Source organism: Mastigoproctus giganteus, chromosome 1 (assembly GCF_048544385.1).
Source record: "Mastigoproctus giganteus isolate SK-2022 chromosome 1, ASM4854438v1, whole genome shotgun sequence".
Classification (NCBI taxonomy): Eukaryota; Metazoa; Arthropoda; class Arachnida; order Uropygi; family Thelyphonidae; genus Mastigoproctus; species Mastigoproctus giganteus.
This window is the reverse complement of record NC_143575.1, coordinates 64126305-64147899: the sequence shown is the minus strand read 5'-3', so window position 1 is coordinate 64147899 and position 21595 is coordinate 64126305. Positions and strand designations below refer to the sequence as shown.

At 42.1% G+C, this 21595-nt stretch overlaps 1 protein-coding gene across 4 annotated transcripts in view; it reads right to left on the bottom strand.

The window, feature by feature from the left end:
- The window catches only part of Vps13 (vacuolar protein sorting 13C), a 1645987-nt gene that overhangs the window by 1097249 nt on the left and 527143 nt on the right, over positions 1–21595 (bottom strand). For all 4 annotated transcript variants that reach the window (XM_090373229.1, XM_090373247.1, XM_090373239.1 and 1 more), the window contains exon 23: positions 5707–5883. In XM_090373229.1, coding sequence (XP_090229355.1) covers positions 5707–5883 — 177 coding nt within the window. The remainder of the gene's footprint in view (positions 1–5706; positions 5884–21595) is intronic.

Genomic DNA, 21595 nt, shown 5'->3' with positions numbered 1-21595 from the left:
GCCTGGACTGTACTTGTTAACAGGAGAGATTGCTTCTACAGGGATGGGATACACTTAAATAGAAAGGGTACAAGAATGTTTGCTGATGCTGTCGAGGCAGTGTTAGGTGGGTCGGAAAACTGCTAGTTGGGGGGGATACAAGGACTAATAGATTAACAGTAGCCACTGGCAGAGGTGGAAGTGATTCTTGCACTGCTTCTATTCAAATGAGCAGAAGTCTGAAAAACAAGATGCAGGATATTTCAGAGACTGCTGGTAGTCATTGCGTTACAAGTAAACACATGGGTTGTGTTAGGGTAGCTAAGAATAGAAACAGGTACATGTATACCTGCGTGTACACCAATGCTAGGAGTTTGGTAAATAAATTTGATGAATTTGAGGTATTGCTCAAAACATCAAAGGCAGATATTGTTGGGATATCAGAGACGTGGTGTCAAACAGATATAAGTAATGCGGAACTGGAATTTGGGGAATACAATGTATATAGAAAGGATAGACAGGACAGGAGGGGAGGAGGGGTTATGCTATTAATTAAGAAACACATAAAGTCAAAGGAAGTGAAGCCAGTTGACATCGATGGACAGGGCAGTGTCGAGTCAGTTTGGTGTGACATAAGCATAGGGAAATCAAAATTGAGAGTAGGAGTGTGCTATAGGCCTAATGACTCTGATGAGTATAATAATATATTGTACAGGGAAATAGAGTGGGCCAGTAAATCAGAGAGTCTTATAATGGGGGATTTTAATTTCCCAGATATTGACTGGAATTTGTGGGTTGGTCACTCGCACACTAGCAAGGCTTTTGTGGATTTATTGGATGATTGTTTTCTACATCAGCATGTTCGTGAGGCAACAAGAGGGAGCAATACTCTTGATCTGATTATCAGTAGTGATTCTTCATGCATTAAGAACCTGCAGATAAATGAACCACTAGGTGGCAGTGATCACAGTGTGTTGAAGTGGGATTTACTCAAGGAGGTAACTACCATCAGAGGTAAAAGGAAGGGTTTTTGTTTTCGTAAAGGCGACTATGATGGTCTGAGACAGTATTTAAATTCTATACAGTGGGACCAACTGATGATGTTACCAACAGCAAACTCAAAATGGGAAGCATTCAAGGAACTAATCTTGGTGGCTACCAGGCTTTACATACCAACTAAGAAATATTGTTCAAGGTTTAGGCCTAAATGGTTGTCAGATGGACTAATGAGACATGTGGCAGAGAAGAAAAATGCATGGGATACATACAAATTAATGGGGGACATGGAAGCCTATGATAGATATAAGTTGGTCTGTAACCAAGTCACAAAGGAGATTAGGCAGGCAAAGGCAGACTACGAAAAATCCTTGGCAAAGGATGCAAAGAAAAACAGAAAGGAGTTCTTTACATACTTGAACTCGAGAAGGAAAGGGATGAATCAGATTGGTCCACTGGATATTGATGGTTCAACAGTTGAGGATCCTGCTCAGGTGGCTAACAATCTAAACGAGTATTTTGCATCTACATTCACGCATGAGGAGTTATTCAGGAAGGAGAATGATGTAGGTAAAGTAAACATTGGCAGTGAGCTGGATGATTTTGTAATAACTGAGAGGAAAGTGGAGGAGAGATTGTTGAGGATAAACATAAAAAAGGCACCTGGGGTGGATGGGATCTATCCAGTTATATTAAAGGAGGCAGCAAAGGAAATATGCAAACCCCTAGCCATAATTATGAGAGCTTGTTTGGACTCAGGGGAGGTACCCATAGACTGGAGATGTGCAAATGTAACCCCAATTCACAAAGGAGGATCAAAGGCTGACACAAGTAATTATAGACCTGTTAGTTTAACTTCTGTTCCAGGTAAATTAATGGAGGCACTGGTTAAAGAAGCACTGCAGGATCATCTAGACAAGAATTCAGTTATAGCTCAGACGCAGCACGGTTTTGTTAAGGGCAGGTCTTGCCTGACCAATTTGATTGGATACTATGATGTAGTCACAAAAGAACTGGATGCAGGGAATAACTTTGATATTATATATTTGGATCTTAGAAAGGCTTTTGATACTGTTGCACATGGAAGACTGCTGCACAAATTGGAGCAGTGTGGCATTGGAGGCAAATTGCTGCTATGGATAAGGGGATGGTTGAGTGGCAGAAGACAGAGAGTGGTAATCAATGGACACTGCTCAACGTGGACTAATGTTATTAGTGGAGTTCCTCAAGGTTCAGTGTTGGGTCCATTGTTGTTTTTGGTGTTTATGAATGATATTGATGATGGGATATCAAGTTTAATGTCTAAGTTTGCAGATGATACAAAGGTTGGCAGGGTCGTTAAGGACACTACTGACGCTATGCTGCTGCAACAGGATCTGGAAAGGTTGAACAGATGGGCTGAGAGGTGGCAAATGAAGTTTAACATTGACAAATGTAAAGTACTACATATGGGTAACAGTAACTCCAGAGCAATGTATCAACTCTGCGGTACTACCCTGACAGTGGTGGAGAATGAAAAGGACCTGGGGGTAATTGTGCAGGCAGATATGAAGTTCTCTGAGCAGTGCAGACGAGCTGCAAGAGTAGCTCATGGTGTCTTATCAATGATATACAGGAATTTTTCTAGCAGGGATAAGGAGGTGATCATTCCCTTGTATAAGGCAATGGTTAGGCCACATCTTGAGTACTGTATACAGGTCTGGAGGCCTCATTTCAAGAAGGATGTAGAGCTGCTGGAACGGGTACAGAGAAGGGCAACAAGATTAGTAAATGGAACAAAGGGTTGCTCTTATGAAGAAAGGCTTAAGTTTTGCAAATTACAGAGTCTGGAGACTAGGCACCGGCGAGGTGATCTGATAGAGGTGTATAAGGCTTTGAATGGTTTGAGCATGCTCAATGCCAATGGGATTCTTCATCTTTCTCAGAATAATCACCTCAGAGGGCATAAATTCAAATTGAGGAAGGACGGATGTCGGATAGATGTGCGGAAATTTGCCTTTGGCCAGCGGGTGGTTGGTTGGTGGAACCGACTTCCATCACTTGTTGTTGAAGTTGATAGCCTAAACAAATTTAAAGCTCAACTGGACAGGTATTTCGAACGAACGGAGGGGTGAAATGGGAGAGGTTTTTTTTTTTTTTTTTTTTTTTTTTTGGCTGATGCTGAATAAGCTTGCTTTCTTGCATCATATGCCTCTACTAATGCTAATGCTAAATAAGCTCGCACAGCATTAGCCAAAAAAAAAAAAATTCTACCCATTTCACTGATCCATTCTTTCCAAACGTTTGTCTAGTTCTGCCTTAAACTTATTTATGCTATCAACTTCCGCAACAACAGATGGAAGTTTGTTCCAGCAATTAACTACTTGCTGGCTAAAGGCAAACTTCCGCACATCTATTCTACAACTGTCTTTCCTCAGTTTGAATCCTTGACCCTTCAGGTTTGTAATTTGAGCAAAGGGAAGAATCCCCTCAACATTAAGCCTGCTCAACCCATTCAAGGTCTTGTACACCTCAATCAACATGAAAGGTATGAAGATAACCAATGAACCTATAGGATTTTTAGCATGCATCGGTAAAAGTATAGCATTAATATTAATAGAGGCATATGATGTAAGAAAGCCAGCTTATACAGCATCAACCAAAAAAAAAAAAAAAAAACCCCTTCCCATTTCACCCATCCATTCGTTCCAAATGTTTGTCTAGTTCTGCCTTGAATTTATTTAAGGCTATCAACTTCCACAACGACAGATGGAAATTTGTCAATTTCTTTTATGTTTATGCCCCCCCCCCCAGGTTTGTAATCTGGGCAAGAGGAAGAATGCCATCAGCATTGAGCATGCTCAATCCATTCAAGGCCTTGTACAACTCAATCAGATCACCTCACAGGTGCCTACTCTACAGATGCTACAATTAGCAGAACTTAAGCCTTTCTTTATAAAAGCACCCCTTTGTTCCCCTCACCAGTCTTGTTGCCCTTCTCTGTATTCATTCTAGCAACTCAACATCCTTCCTAAAATGAGGCTTACATAGCTGTACGCAGCACTCAAGGTGTGGCCTGACCATTGCCTTATACAAGGGGATAATCTCCTCCTCATAAAATTTCTATATATTGACTAGACCCATGTGCAGTACTTTGCATTTGTCAATGTTAAACTTCAGTTGCTACTTCTCAGCCCATCATTTCCAGATCCTGTTGCAGCAGCATACTGTCATTACTATTATTAACAATCCTCTCAAACTTTGTATCATCCGCAAACTCGATATACCTTCATCAATAGCATTGATATATATACAAAACAACAATGAGCCCAACCTGAACCCTGGGGAACACCATTAATAGCATTAGTCCACAAAGAGCAATACCCACTGATTACCATTCTCTGTCTTTTCCCACTCAAACATCCTTTTATCCATTGTGGCAACTTGCCCTTAATGCCATACTGCTCCAATTTCAACAGCAGTCTTCCATGTGCAACAGTATCAAAAGCTTTCCTGAAATCAAAGTATATGATATCAAAATTATTTTTTGCATCCAGTTCCTCTGTGACCATGTCATAGTATCCAATCAAATTGGTCGGATAAGACTTCCCCTTAACAAACCCATGCTGTGTCTGAATTATTACAGCTGTCTTGTTTACATGATCCTGCAATGCTTCTTTAACCAGTGACTCCATTATTTTCCCCAGAACAGAATGTCAAATGGCTGGCTTATAATAATGAATGAAATTTTACAACCTTTTTAAAAAAAATTCCAATTTTAACATAGCATTAGTAGAGGTATATGATGCAAGAAAGCAAGCTTATGCAGCATCAGCCAAAAAAAAAAAAAAAAAACTTCCACTTCACCCCTTCGTTTGTTCGAAATACCTGTCCAGCTGAGCCTTAAATTTATTTAGGCTATCAACTTCCACAACAAGGGATGGAAGTCTGTTCCACCAACCTACTACCCACTGGCTAAAGGCAAATTTCCGCACATCTATCCTACATCTGTCTTTCCTCAACCTGAATTTATGCCCTCTCAGGTGACTATTCTGAGCAAGTGGAAGAATCCCATCAACGTTGAGCATGCTCAAACCATTCAAGGCTTTATACACCTCTATCAGATCACCCCGCCGGTGCCTAGTCTCCACACACTGTAATTTGCAAAACTTAAACCTTTCTTCGTAAGAGCAACCCTTTGTTCCATTCACTAATCTTGTTGCCCTTCTCTGTACTCGTTCAAGCAGCTCTACATCCTTCTTGAAATGAGGCCTCCAGACCTGTATACAGTACTCAAGGTGTAGCCTGACCATTGCCTTATACAAGGGAATAATCTCCTCTTTATCCCTGCTTGAAAAATTCCGGTATATCATTGACAAGACACCATGAGCTACTCTTGCAGCCCATCTGCACTGCTCAGAAAAATTCATATCTGCCTACACAATTACCCCCAGGTCCTTTTCATTCTCTACCATTTTCTCTGAAAAAGAAAAAGGAGAAAACCCGAGTTTTTTGCATAAAGACAGAGAAACTATGTCACAAACTAAATTACAACAATGAAACAGATCAGGGCCAAAATGAGTAAGAAAGAGAATCTGTCATAAATCCAGAAACTTGGCAGCTAAGCAAAAGATAGCATATATACATGTTTACAGAATAAACTCTTACATCTAACTGCTTTATTGGCAAACTTATGATCCAAAGTAACTTTATCAGCAAAATGAAAATTAAACGTGATTTCTAACAGTTTACCTCTTTGATTTCAAATTTCAGATCCACATCTATATATTGTACAGCACTCTCGCTTCCATCAGCTTTGGATTTATCATCTTTTTTAGGATCTTCTTTGGCTGATTCCACTGCTGCTTTCTTTGCCTGCATTACAGTTTTAGCTTTAACTTGTGCACTTTCTGCTGCTGCTGAAGAAGCCTGCAAATATTTCATGCATTTAAAAATAAATATTCTAAAAAAAGCTGTACTGCCATGGATTCACTTTTCACAAAAACTAAAAAAAAATTATAAAATTATTAAAACCATTAATTAATGTATTAACATATGTATTAAAGTATCATACCATAGGGGCTCAACATCTGGTGAGTAGGGGCTTGGCACACCCAGGGTCCTGAGCTGGATATAATCATTCTACTCTTTCTTGGTGATCCCTTCTACTTTTGACACTCTCACTCACTCACTCACTCTCTCTCTCTCTCTAACTCTGCATTTTTTTTTTTTTTTTTTTTTTTCCTTTTGGGTGGTGCAGCATAAGCCTCATGCTTCTTTGCACCATGTAGCTAATAATAATAATAATAATAAGCAGCAGCAGAAGATATGCCAACTGACCCAGTACCAACAGGGCAATAGGAGTAAGAAATTAATTGGAAAAGTGAAGTGCATCCTCAAGAGAGAGACCAAATATGAGACAAAAATCAGAGAATAGGAGAGTACCTGAACACATTGAAGTAGAACCTCCTTGCAATCAGCAAGAGACTAGACCGATACAAAGAGAGCTCCCAGAGGAAAATAAACAACCAAATCTCAATGAGGACCAAAGAGACTTCTACAGGAATCTTGCCTCTTCAATATGCTGCTGTATAAAACAGTAATGGGAGAGAAGGGAACAAACCACCTGAGCAGAAGACAATTGAGGAGTTCTGGGGAAGCATATGGAGCAGGGAAGTAAGACATAACAGCCGAGCCCCCTGGATTGAACTAGAATGCAAGAAAACCAAATATATAAAAGAATGAGACAATGGCAGATTCGGGAATAAGTAAAACAGACAATCAAGAACTATCACAACTGGCAAACTCCAGGAATAGATAACATCCACAACTACTGGTACAAGAAGCTCAACTGCACACACAAGCAACTGGCAGAGCAGTTCACCCAAATGATAAGGCACCCAGAGACAATCTCAAAGTTTCTCACTCAAGGAATCACATATCTGAAGCCTAAAGATGAAGATACAAGAAATCCAGTGAAATATAGGCCAATCACCTGCCTCCCAACAATGTCAAGATCCTGACCAGCTCCATAACCAGGAAGATATCAGACCACTTGGAGAGCCAGAACAATGGCCAAACAGCAGAAAGGATGCAAGTGGCTGAGCAAAGGATGAAAGGAGCTTACCATAGATGCCACAGTTATGAAGCAACCCAACAAGCAGAGGTGCAGCATGTATGCAGGCTACATCGATTACCGCAAGGCCTTCAACTCCGTGCCACATAGCTGGCTAATAGAGGTGCTGAATATCTACAAAGTCAATCTGATAATGACAAACTTCCTAGGAGAAAATGGCGACATGGAGTACCACCATTAAGGGTGAAAACATCGTAACCACGCCAATCCCCATCACGAGAGGAATCTTTCAGGGAGATGACCCGAGCCCATTGTGGTCCTGTCTAGCAGTTAACCAGCTATCCACCATGCAAGAGTAGCAAGTATGGACATAACCTCAAAGATGGAAGGAAGAATTTGTATACCCTCACCCACATGATGTACACAGATGATATCAAGCTCTACGTGGGAACCGAAAAACACCTGCAGGAACTACTGCAGATCACCAAAGAATTCAGCACTGATATTAGAATTCAATTTGGTCTAGACAAATACAAGACCCACAAATTACACCAGGAAAAATTAGTCACCCGAAACTACCAGCTGCAGACTGGTAAATAGATCAAAGCCATGGCAGGGGGAGAAGCCTACAAATACTTGGGGATGATGCAGGCTCAGCAGTTACAGCACAAGGAGATTAAGGCCTGCCTGACTGAAAAATACCATCAGAGACTCAGAAGCCTGCTGAAAGCAAAGCTGAATGGAGGAAACACAGTTAAAGCCATAAACACCTATGCAGTCCCAGTGCTAACCTACTCCTTCGGAGTCATAGACTGGACTCACACCAAGCTGGAGAATATCATAAGAAAGACAAGGACAATTTTAACCAAGAGTGGTGAACACCACCCGAAATCCACCGTGGAGAGAGTGACAATTGCCCAGAAAGATGGAGGATTTGATTTGATTTGATTTTAGGTTTATTGGCGCAAACACAACTAAGGTTATACTGCGCCAGGAAACGATTAAAATAACAATAAAGATAAATTCTGGTAACCTTTAAAAAGGTTACCTCGTCAAATTGTTATTTTTATATATATATATATATATATATATATATATATATAAGGCAGTATAAGTTTAAAAATAAATGATCCAATTTATATATGTGTGTATATATTAATAGCTTGTAAAAACTTAAAAACTGCTGACAAGTGGTCGTTGTCTGATAAAATCTGACTGAGTGTATAAGGCTCAGTCGGATGAGTAAAAGCGGTAAAATATATATTGCGAACATGGGTAAAATTAACACAATCTATTAAAATATGCTTTAAAGTTAAAACGGTGTCGCAAGACTCGCACATAGGAGGGTCATCCGCCCTCAGCAGAAAAGAATGTGTCAAATGACTGTGTCCTATGCGGAGTCGAACAAGAACAACTTCCTCGCTCCGATTCCTGCGCAGACTAGACTGCCATGTTTCTATTACAGGCTTTATTTGATATAATTTATTTGTTCTCTGTCTGTGCCATAGTTCTTGCCATTGGGAATATATCTTGTTGCGTATTATTTGCCTGAAGTCTGTATAGGGGACTGACAGGCAACAATTATGAGTGGGTGTTGCTGATTTGGCTGCAGCGTCAGCCAAATCATTTCCCTTTATCCCAGTGTGGCTAGGAATCCAGCAGAAGCGGATATCAAACTTGTATTCATGAAGAGAATGTATCTTCTGCTGAACCCAACAAAGAACTGGATGAGAATTGTGTCTCAGAGATAATAAAGCCTGTAATACACTCAAAGAGTCAGAATATATTATTGACCTTTGGAATTGACAAGTTCGAATGTGATCCAAGGCTAGCTCTATAGCATACAGCTCTGCAGTGTATATGCTGTATTCAGGAGGAATCTGCTGAGATATTTTTTTTTTTTTTTTTTAGTGTCCGGAGAGACAGTAGCAGATCCTACGCACGATTCAGACTTCGAGCCGTCTGTGTAAACGGGCAAGAAGTCTGAGTGCTCAGCTTGGTGTGCAGAGTAGAGCTGCTGGTAGACAGATGATGAGGCCTCAGACTTTACCCATTTCTTAAGGGAAAAGTTGCACGGTGGGGGATGAGCATGCCAGGGTGGAGGAATTTCTTTTCTTGTTTGTGCAACCTTGTCTACCATGATGTTAAACTCTCTGAGTGGCTCTTGGACACGAATGCCAAAAGGTCGGTTGGCAGTCTTACGGGTATTGTACAAGATTTCCCAACGTGGCTCAAAAACGGATGTCCACGTAGGATGGTCTGGCAGGGATTTCAACTTTAAAGCATAGTTTAAAGATAACTGCTTACGTCGAAGGGATAATGATGGTTCATTTGCTTCGACGTATAAGCTCTGGACAGGAGATGTGCGATATGCTCCAGTAGTGATACGGATGGCCTGATGATGGACAGGGTCAAGCCATCGAAGGGCACTGTCTCTGGCTGAGGAGTATACCTGGGCCCCGTAGTCTAATTTGGGTCATAAAAGTGCACGGTAAAGCCGTAGTAAGGTGCATCGATCTGCTCCCCAACACGTGGAGGAGAGAGAGCAGAGAATATTGAGTCCCCTCGTGCATTTTGTACGAAGTTGTCGAATATGTTCGAGAAAGGTCAACTTTTTATCAAACACAAGTCCCAAGAATTTTGTGTCCGACACTACTGGAATAACATTTTGTCCGAGCCTTAATTCAGGTTCAGGATGAAGATTACGCTTGCGACAAAAGTGTACGCAAGCAGTCTTCTCTGGCGAGAACCTGAAGCCATTAGCAAGTGCCCAGGAATTAAGGCGATCAATGGCTTTCTGCAGTTGTCTTTCAATAACCCTCATGTTGCATGACTAACAAAATATGCTAAAGTCATCAACATAGAGGGCACAGTTTACAGTTGGAGGAAGTTGTTCTGTGATGGAATTGACTTTGATGGCAAAAAGCGTGACACTTAATACTGATCCTTTTGATACTTCCTCCTCTTGGCTGAAGGAACGAGAGAGTGAGGATCCCACACGAACTTGGAAAGATCGATTGGCTAAAAAGTTTTTAATAAAAATGGGGAGTTGCCCCCTAAGGCCAAGGCTATGCAGATCTTTTAAGATGCCAAATCTCCAAGTTGTGTCATACGATTTCTCCATGTCAAAGAACACCGACACCAAGTGTTCACATTTTAGGAAAGCATCCCGGATGGATGCTTCCAATCTAATAAGATGGTCCAAAGTGGACCGGTTCCTTCGGAAGTCGCACTGGATGTTGGAGAGAAGGTCATTTGTTTCAAGATACCATATTAAACGAGAATTAACCATTCTCTCCAGGATTTTGCACACAGCTAGTCACAGCAATAGGACAATAATTGGTGGTGACTTTTGGATCCTTTCCTGGCTTAGGAAAGGCAAGAACGATTGCCTTTCGCCAGGAGTCCGGAAACTGCCCTGCAATAAAGATTCTGTTATACAGAAGGAGCAGACAATCCATAGATTTTGGTGAAAGATGTTTGATCATTTCATAATGGATGCCATCTGGTCCAACAGCACTTGCTTTGGAAAGAGTGAGGGCTCTTTTCAGTTCCTCTATAGTGAATGCCCCGTTGTAGGGATTGAGGCCCTCGGACTTAAAATTAAGTGCTTGTTTTTCCAGTTTATGTTTCAGGACCAGGAACTCTGGGGAATACGAGGATGTTGCGGAGATGTTAGAGAATGTTTCCCCAAGAGCATTGGCTATTGCAGTTGGGTCTGCAATAGTGCATCCATTATAATCTAGGATTGAAGAAGGTTGAGATGTATATTTTCCCTTCATTTTCCGGATTTTATCCCAGACTACCTTAGTGTTAGTAGACTGGTTAATAGACGATGTAAAACGGATCCACTATTCCTTTTGACTCTGACGGCGGATGTAGCGTGCTTTGGCTCGTGCACGTTTGAAGGCTATACGGTTGTTCGTGGTAGGATATCGGCGAAATATCCCCCACGCTTTGTTTTGAACCTTTTTTGCTGTTGTGCATTGTAAATTCCACCAAGGTTTGGGAAATGGTGGAAACCGGGCAGATGTTTTTGGGACAGCATTAGCAACTGCTTGGACAATGATTTCTGTGATGTACTTTATTGCATCATTGATAGGCTCCCGACTGACTGTACTGAGGTCAAAATTTGCCTGATGTTGGAAGGCATTCCAGTCACCCTGATCAAACTTCCACCGTGGTAACCTAAAAGGAAGACGTGGGCGCCCACTGTGTAACAAGGTTATCACGGGGAAGTGATCACTTCCGTATGGATTCTCCTCCACCTCCCAAGTCAGTGAAGGGAGAGAAGGGGAGCAAATAGAGAGACCAATGGCAGAAAAAGTACGGGTAGGCATGTGGAAGAAGGTGTTTGTTCCAGTATTTAGAAGGGAAAGGTCATTGTCATTGAGCATACGCTCTATGACTCGTCCCCTTCCGTTGATGTTAGCACTACCCCACAGGGTGTTATGTCGATTCATATCCCCGAGAAGTAAGGGGGAGGCAACTGCGTTACAAGTTCATCAAGGTCTCCCTGGAGGATGTCAGTCCCAGGTGGCAAATAAAGAGAGCAAATTGTTAATATAAATCCCACCGAAAGGCGAATTGCAACAGCTTCCATGCTAGTTGTAATTAGCAAGGGCTGAACTGGGGTCTGATTGCCGACGAGGATAGCCACTCCTCCATGAGCAGAGCCATCCGCAATTCTATCCTTTCGAAAAATTGAGATGTTGTGCATGGTGGGATCGTCATTTGCCTTTAGATATGTCTCCTGCAAGCAAAAGCAAACTGGCGCGTGCTTTTGCAGGAGGACCTTGATGTCATCAATATTTCGCCGGAATCCACGACAATTCCATTGTAGGAATTTAGCCATTATTTTGGCTTGGTGGGTCCATCAGGCGGCTTCTGAGGTGCTGAGGGCTTACCTTTTTCAGTACTGGCTTTCTCCTTCCTGGGGAAGTATGGACGCTGTCCAGTGTCCATTTCCTCCTCAGCAAAGAGCTCCAAAACTGAGTCTTCTTGTACCTCCGTCTGCTCGACATCCATGTTTTCTTGGGTACTAGATGCTATTTCACCTTTCTTATTCTTTTCTTTTGCATTTGCTTTTGTTATTTGTGGAGCATTAGGAGGTACTGATATAGGAGTGGCAGCTGATTGGTCCTTCTGTGCAGGTTTTTGGGAGCTTAAAAGATAACGTGCGATGGGAGTAAATGATTCTTTTGGAGGGACGGACATGTCCGTCTGAGTCCCAATGGAACACCTCCATGCTACCTTCTGGGCGTAGGTAGGTTTTTTGATGTTGAGAGGTTTCACTGCTTTCCTTGCCTCCTGGTACGATATGTTTAGCTCTGCCTTCAGCCGTTGAATTTCTTTTTCTTCTTTCCACCTCTGGCATGCTCGTGAGTAGGCCGGGTGTCCGCCTTCACAGTTAATGCAGGTGGGTTTCATGGCTGAACATGCTGTTGTTTCGTGGTCCTTTGCACCACGTTGAGCGCATGCAAGGACTCCACGGCAGGCCATTTGAGAATGTCCATATTTCTGGCATTTAAAACACCATAAAGGATTTGGAACATATGGACGCACTGGACATAGCCAGCTTTAATCTCATCAGGAGGTTTGGGAGAGTTAAAAGTCAGGATAACACTCCTGGTTTTAACAATTTTTCCATCCCTTCGCGCAGTGATTCTCTTGACGGCAATAACTCCCTGTGGTTTTAATTCGGAGCAGATTTCCTCCTCGGTGACGTCAAGAAGGTTCCACTCCGAAATGACACCTCTCGATGAATTTAGTGTTCTGTGTGGTGTCACTGTTATGGGTATTCCTCCCATTGATGTTACTCAGCGTAGATGGTCAGACTGCCTGTCATTTTTTGTTTCAATCAAGAGGTCCCCAGAACGGAGCCTCTTAACTGACTTCGGTGTACCTGCTAACCCATCCAACCCTTTTTGTATAAAAAAGGGTGACATTTTACCAATCGGTGTTTCGTTGGTGGAATGCATTATTAAGAACCTTGGGACAGGCCCTGATGGTTGTTCAGTTTGCTGCCTCTTTGTAGCAATAATGCTATCTGCCTCTCCATCAATATTTTCAGATAGGGACCGGGTCGGGGCCCCTGAAGGAATATGTTTATCAGGATTCATGAAGTTTTGAAGTGGTTCAGTGCCCGGGCTCCCCATCCACCACGGAGCCCAAAGGGATGCCCACTACCTGGCACGCAATAAATTCGCTCGGGAGTGGAACGCCAGGGCTACCCAGACACTATACCCGCACCGCCGCCAGCCTGAATCCTGTCCCTCGGACCATGAGGGTAGGGGCGTGGCATTCACACGGTTGACCCTCGCAGGCGAGCCTACTAGCCGATTGATCCTAGCCGGGCCTTCCAGGACCACCCGTCTTGTCGAAGCAGGGGCCAAAGTGGTGTATTGGAGCTGGGACCCTCAACCACCAGGATCCCCCTTTCCGAATTTCCACGGGTCGCACCGCACTGCAAACACGCCCGATTCCATTGATGTAAGCCTGGAACCTGGGCTGTGGGCGTTGGATCCCAGTGATACTAGTCTGGAAGTCCAGCTACGTCACTGGGAGGTCCCCTCACCACGTACAGGTGCCCACGTCAAGGGGAAAGATGGAGGAAGGGGCCTGATAGACCTCATTGAGCAACAGAAGACAGTGATAGTTAACCTGAAGGATTACTTTCAGAAACACACAGCTGAACTCCAGCAGGCCATAAGAAAGATAGACAAGTGGTATACCCCACTCAACCTAAGCAAGGAGTACCCTCCTAACCAGGAGTCACAAATGAAGCTAGAAAGTTGGGTAGAGAAGTTTGATGATCTCCATCAAAGATCACATAGATAAAATTGCTTTCAATGCATGGCTCACGAGTGGGATGCTCTTCCCTGAGACTGAAGGATTCATGCTCCCAATTCAAGATCATGTAATCAACACCAGAAACTATAGTAAATACATCGCCAAGGAGCCTGGATTGTCTGATGCAACGTATTGACGATGCCAACTGGCCTTAGAAACAATCCAACACATCACCCTGGGTTTCGAGGTGATCACCCAGACTGAGTATACTCATAGACACGACCATTTAGCCAGGAATGGATAGGACAATCCGGCACAACCGTTATAAAGGCAACCATGTTTTGCATGGTTGCCTTTATAAAGTTCCTTCATTCTATAATAGCAGCTGAACACAGGCCTTTCTAAATTCATGACAAAGCCAATATACCATGTGAGGAGCCTTCCACGGCAGGCTAATTGGCACGATACATTGCTGTTTGCCACTCATTTGTAGAGACCTGGGTTCAATTATCATTGACAACTGAAGGAATTTCTAAAACCCTCTTCATTCAAAGATCAGTAGTTAGCTGATTTTGGGTATGATTCCAGTTTTTTCAGCCCGCACAACATGCAAACTGGTATGTGAACAACACTTCTACAAAAAAAATACATTCACTTTATGGGTGCACATTTTGGTGCCATTTGAATTTTATTTGGAAAATTGAATTCGTCAAATATAAATTCAATATATTTATATGGCATTTATACAGGGTGGCTCAAAAATATTGGTACAAACGTTTAGGGGAGGTAGGTAATATCTAAAGGAATGTGAATCACATAGGAACCCATAACCGTAAACGTCACAGTAAGTCGGTACACGGCGCTGTTCATCAGTTCGCGAGAGGGAAATTTCTGGTTTACTCATTCAAGCAGTAGTCGCAGCTGTTGTTGTTGTTTGGTTTTTAGGAGCATTAGCAACTAAGGCCATATTGCTCCGGGGATATGCGGTGGTCATTCCCTGGCCTTTCCGCATCCTTCGTATTTTGTAGTCATGGGCTCGAACACCGGTCTAATCAAGAAGCGTGTGCTATGCACTGCTGCTCCTGCCCACCCGGCTATGGAGGCACCAGTAGTCGCTGCAAGAAGAGCATCATCGATATATGAACTGTGAGTTGGCAGACATGCACCTTGTGTATGGATTAGCAGAGGCCCCACTCGGTGTGCGCCCCCATGTGACACAACATTGCCTCGCAATAAATGTGTGGGCAAGTATGGTCGGTGACTGCTTATTCGGCCCATACCTGTTACCATCCCGCACGAACCCCGCTAAATAACGTATCTTTCTTGAACAAGTTCTACCAGAGTTACTTGACGATGTTCCAGTAAATGTGAGATGCAACATTTGGTTTCAACATGACGGGGCACCTACCCATTATGGAAGATGTGTTCGTGACCATTTGAACAGGCGTTTTGGGCGTCGATGGATTAGCCGTGGTGCACCCGTTGCCTGGCCTCCATGCTCACCTGATTTATCGAGCCTTGATTTATTTCTGTGGGAGCCCTCAAATCTATCGTGTATGAATCGCCTGTGGAGTCGGAAATGGATCTCATGGCGAGACTCATCTGCGATGCTGCTACTGTCAAAGAAACACCAGGTGTGTTCGACCATGTCCGCCAATCCATGCTGCGTCAGTGTCATGCATGCATCGCGTCTCCTGGTGGAACCTTCAAGCATCTGTTGTAGCATCATGAAATGCATCCATCTTGTACTCCATTGTTAATATTATGTCAAATAAATGTTTGCCACTAATTACTGTCTTGTGCCATTTCTACTTCTTCTGCCTCTGCTACCACTTTCTTGTGACGTTTCCAGTTATGGGTTCCTATGCAATTCACATTCCTTTAGATGTTACCTACCTCCCCCAAACGTTTGTACCAATATTTTTGAGACACACTGTATATGACAAATTTCATGCAAAATTTCAAGACTGTTATTTTTATACTATGATTTTTAAAAAGAAAATGAAGTAAAAAAATATCCTTCTACATAATTTTCCTTGTGTTAATTTTAGTATTGATTCACAGGCAATGGATGCAGAAGCAAGACCCCTCTGGCAGTTTGTATCTCATCCCAGTGCCTAAGAGTTCATAGCTTTGCTGAGAATAAAGCCGAATGCATGTAAACAAAATCCCACACAACATTTGATAACTTATGATACAGCCACAAGCAGATATTTCTTAATTTTTTTTATTTTTTTTTTATATGAAACAATATTTTCATAAAATAGTCTATTAAGAGTAACAAGAAATGTTTTACAAAAACATCCTATTTGACTCCAAAATTATAAAATTACAGCATGAGCACATTTTTTTCATTAATATTTTTCTTGATCAACAATCCTATAAGCACAAAAACAAAATATCCCTTTCATTATAGCAACAATCATGAAATAAGACATTATGGCCAAAAAGAGATATTTAAAAATAGATTATTATAAAATATAGAATAAAAAACATTGAATATACTCTTATTTACAAAAAATACCCAATGTGAAGGAGAATCCCAATCAAAGTTCTAGATTATATCAGGATTATATAGGCACAATAAAGTGTAAGAGTACCCATGGATCAGGCATCATTATTTGAGCTCTGCAAATTAAACATTTTATTACTTAAATTATTGGATTTCCTTTATATTTTTATTATTTTTGATTTCTTTATTATTATTGTTTCTCTTATATTATTTGTCCCTGACTGGAAGGGGGGGGGGTTCCACCTCGTGACAGGTATTGCTACCAAATACACAGGGTGGTTGCTGTTATATCTGGTGTTATTAGGTGGCCTTTTCCTTCTTGTCAACAAGGATTGTGTCCTGTCTGCTATGCTAGATTGTCTTGTGCACCGTCACAGTTTATCATGTGGGTTGGGATTTCTAGTACTGGCTAGAGTTTTTGCTTCTAACACAGTATGCTTTCTTTGATCAACTGGTATTTCGTTGCTAGTTTCTGATGTATTATTATTATTATTATTATTATTATTATCATCCATATGGTGCAAGGAAGCCTGAGGCTTATGCTACACCAGTCGGGAAAAAAAAAATTCTGAATTACCCCAAGGGAAAGAAAACAAGAGTCAGAAGTAGAATGGAATCACCAAGAAAGAGAAGAATGATGATATCCATCTCAGGACCCTGAGTGTGCCAAGCCCACAATCACCAGATGTGAGCTCCCGGGGCTATCCTGGCTACCTGGTTGTGTATGCAAGTATACTTCATCTCGGTGATTATCTTCCATTCCACGGTGATGTGTAGGATCATTTCTGAGGCCAGGCAGCTTCATGTATTTTCATTCCTTTCTGATACTGATTATCTGGTCTTAGATGGCAATCATGAATTATTCAGTCTCAAGGAAGAGAGTCCCACTCGTGAGCCATGCATTGGAAGCAATTTTATCTACGTGATCTTGATGGAGGTCATTGCAGTGTCTACCATGGAGTGTCGTCTTTGCCCATCTTTCAAGCTTGGTTTGTGCCATCTTGGTGCAAGAACACTCCTTGCTTAGGTTCAGTGGCACTTGCCGCTTGCCTATCTTCCTTATGGCCTGGTAGAGTGCTGCTGTGCTTTTCTAGAAGTAATCCTCCAGGTCAGCTATCACTCTTTTCTGTTGCTCGATGAAGTCTATCAGGCCCCTCCCTCTTTCCAAGCTATTGTCAGTCTCTCCATGGCTGACTTAGAGTGGTGCTGGTGGCTCTTGGTCATCATTATCCTTGTCTTTCTCATGATATCCTCCATCTTGGTGTTAGTCCAATCTATGTAGTTTCAGTCGGTGTGTTAGCACCGACTGAAACTGCATATGTGTTCATGGCTTTAACTGTGTTCCCTCCATTCAGCTTTGCTTTCAGCAGGCTTCTGTTTATCTGGTAGTATTTTTCAGTCAGACAGGCTATAAAGGCTGAGCCTGCATCATTCCCAGGTATTTGTAAGTCTCTCCCTCTGTCGTGGCTTCAATCTCTTTACCAGCAGTTCATAGTTTCAGCTGACTAATTTCTCTTGATGCAATCTGCGGATCATGCATTTGTCTAAACCAAAATCCATCCTCATATCATTGCTGAATTCATGGGTGATCCAGAGGAATTGCTGGAGTTGCTTCTCAGTTGCCACATAGAGCTTGATGTCATCCATGTACATGAGTGACGGTGTACACCATTTTCCATCCTTCTCTGAGGTTATATCTATACTTGCTGATGTTATGCATGGTGGACAGTGGTTGAGTGCTAGGCAGAAACAGTGGGCTCAAGGCATCTCCATGAACGATTCCTCTCCTGATGGGGATGATACTTCACTTCATCATCGTTGCTTCTAGGAAGTTTGTCACTGTCAGATTGACTTTGTAGATCATCAGCGCCTCTATTAGCAGCTATGAGGCACAGAGTCGAAGGCCTTGTGGTAATCAATGTAGGCAATGTACAGGTTGAGCTTCTTGTAGGCTTGCTCTATAACTGCAGCAACTATGGTTAATTTCCCCGTGCATGCTTTGCCCTTCTGCTCACATCCTTTCTGCTGTTTGGCCATTATGTTCTTGCTCTCCAAGTGGCCTGATATCTTCTTGGTTATGCAGCTGGTCAATTAGAATCTTCGGGATTGTCCCTGGGTGCCTTATCATTCGGGTGAACTGCTCTGCCAGGTGCTTGTGCGTGCAAGTGAGCTTCTTGTACCAGTAGTTGTGGACGTTATCTATTCTTGGGGTTCTCCAGTTGTGGGAGTTCCTGGTCGACTGTTTTACTTCTTCCTCCCGAATATCTCACTGTCTCATCTCTTGTACATCCTTGGTTTTCTTCCATTCTAATTCTATCTAGGGGCTCAGCTGTTCTCTTATTACATCTTACTTCACTGCTCCATATGTTGCACCAGAACTCCTCGATCGTCTTCTGCTCGGGTGGTCCATTCCAGTTGTCTTTTTTCCCCCATGGGAGTACTCTTTGTATCAGCGCACTCTCTTGCTAATTGTGAGGAGGTTCTGATTCAGTGTGTCCAAGTATTCCCCTATTCTCTGATTTTTGGTCTCGCATTTGTTGCATACACTCTCTCTCTCTTGAGGAAGCTATTCACTTTTCCAATCAATTTCTTACAACTATTACCTGTTGGTACTGGGTCAATTGGCCTATATTGACTCTTACTTCTGCCTTCTGCTGATGTCTTCTTTTCCATGCAGGCAGTTCCTTCTTTTTTCGGTTCTTTTGCTGCAGGTCCCTCGTTTCTCTTCATTTAATTCTAGTTGCTGCTATGGCAGCACACAACACGGCTGTGTGGATGGCCTCCAGTGTTGCACCATTGTTGTTAAGGTAATGCGGTATTATTTCCAATTCAGGTGGTCTGTGACTCCCCACAGGATTCTATTGGGCCTCTGCTTTGGTATCATATGGGTCTTTGTAGGATCCATTCTTTTGAATTCTGTTTATGGTCTTCTTCCACTTTAATTCTTGATATCTAGATATCTTCTTGATATCACAACCTCGTCTCTTTCCACTTCAAATGCTCTGGGTAGTACAGCCACTCCCCAACTTACGTAATACTTCACTTACAGAAATTCGGCTTTACATAGGTTTTCGTCGACCAGTGCAAACTTAAAAAATTCGGGGAAACATATATCAATCTCGTAGGAATAAAGGGAGGTATCGTGAAAATATTGTAATGTGATGATACGAATAAAACATTGTGGTTTTTTTTTTTTTTTTTTTGGTAATTCGCTCAAAGGCTTTGGAAGTTAAAATTTTCGCTATATAACTAAGCTATTTATCTCTCTAAAACGTCATTTTTATAATGGAAATTGTACTACACTTTCATCATTATCATATATTCTGTTCTAAGAATCAATTTTAAATGCTTTTGTGATATTTTTCTAAAGCACATTTCTGGAGGTCACTACCATAAAAGAATAAAAACAATTTGCACTTTCCGGTTTATTGGACTTTACTGTTACCGCAATCTAATAGTAATGGGTGGTAAACTTGATCTTATTGCATTTGCGATAATACCGATAACTGGAATTCTGTGGATTTTTACGTTATTATGGTGAAATGAGTTCTCCTTTACTAAAATTGTCAATCATATAAAAAACAAATTTTCAGAATTTTATCTTCATTCCTATTTACTTATTGCAATGGTGATGGGAAAGGGACCAACAGGAAGTACAGGTGCTGGCAGTGCTAAGAAACGAAACAAAATTATTATTACTCTTATATTATTTCTCTCTGATTGGGGGATTCCACTCTGTGATGGGTACTGCTACCAAGTACACAGGGTGGTTGTAATGTCTGGTGTTACTGTTGGTCGAGGAACTCTCTGACTATCCTACAGGTGTTCTGGATTGTGACTTCCTGGTGTTCCTTGTAGGTGTTCTCTGGGAGACCTATTGCTGCTATGCAGGGTCTTTGGCACTATACCGTTGGTTGACACAATGATCGGGATGGTTGTTACTTCTTGCATATGCCACATCTCCTTGACCTCATATCTCAGGTTCATGTACTACCTAATTATTATTAATATTATTATTGCTCTTATATTATTTTTCCCTGATTGAGGGAGCCACCTTGTGATGAGTATTGCTACCAAGTACACAGGGTGGTTGTTGTTATGACTGGTGTTACTGTTGGTCGAGGAACTCTCTGACTAACCTACAGGTGTTCAAGGCTTTCTGGAGTTCCTTGTAGGTGTTCGGTGGGAAATCTATTGCTGTTAGACTATTATGTAGGGTCTTTGGCACCATACCAGTGGTTGACACAATGCTGGGGATGGTCGTTACTTGTTGCATATGTCACATCTCTTTGATCTATTGTTTTAGGTTCTTGTACTTCCTGATTTTTTCCCCATGGGTTTTCTTCAGGTCGCCAGTGTTGGGTACCACTATGTCAATCAGATAGGCAGCTTTTTCCTTCTTGTCCACAAGCGTTATATCCGGTCTGTCGTGCGGGATGGTGCTATCCATTATTATGGCATGGTCCCAGTACAGCTTGTGGGTTCGGGTCTCTAGTACTGCCCGGGGTTTGTAATTATAGTACGGTACACTTTCTTCAATCAACTGCTATTTCCTTGCTAGTTTCTGATGTATTATCCTGGCTAAACGGTTGTGTCTATGAGTGTACTCAGTCTGGGTGATCACCTTGAAACCCACGGTGATGTGTTGGATTGTTTCTGAGGCCAGTTCGCATCATGGATACATGTCATCAGACACTCCAGGCTCCTTGGCGATGTATTTTCTACATTTTGTGGTGTTTATTACCTGGTCTTGGATAGCGAGCATGAAACGTTCAGTCTCGGGGAAGAGCGTCCTGCTTGTGAGCCATGCATTGGAAGCAATTTTATCTATGTGATCTTGATGGAGATCATTGTAGTGTCTACCATGGAGTGTCTTCTCTACCCATGTTTCTAGCTTCATTTGTTCCTCCTGGTTGGGGTAGGAATCCTCGCTTAGGTTGAGTGGGGTATACCACTTGTCTATCTTCCTTATGGCCTGCTGCAGAGCAGCTGTGTGTTTCTGAAAGTAATTCTTCAGGTTAACTATCGCTGTCTTCTGTTGCTCAATGAGGTCTATCATGTCCCTTCCTCCATCTTTCTGGGAAATTGTCAGTCTCTCCACAGCAGATTTCAGGTGATGCTGGCTGCTCTTGGTCAAAATTGTCCTTGTCTTTTTCATATCCTCCAGCTCAGTGTTACTCCAATCTATGACACCGAAGGAGTATGTTAACACACAGACTGCATAGGTGTTTATGGCTTTATGTCTGATGGTATGTTTATGT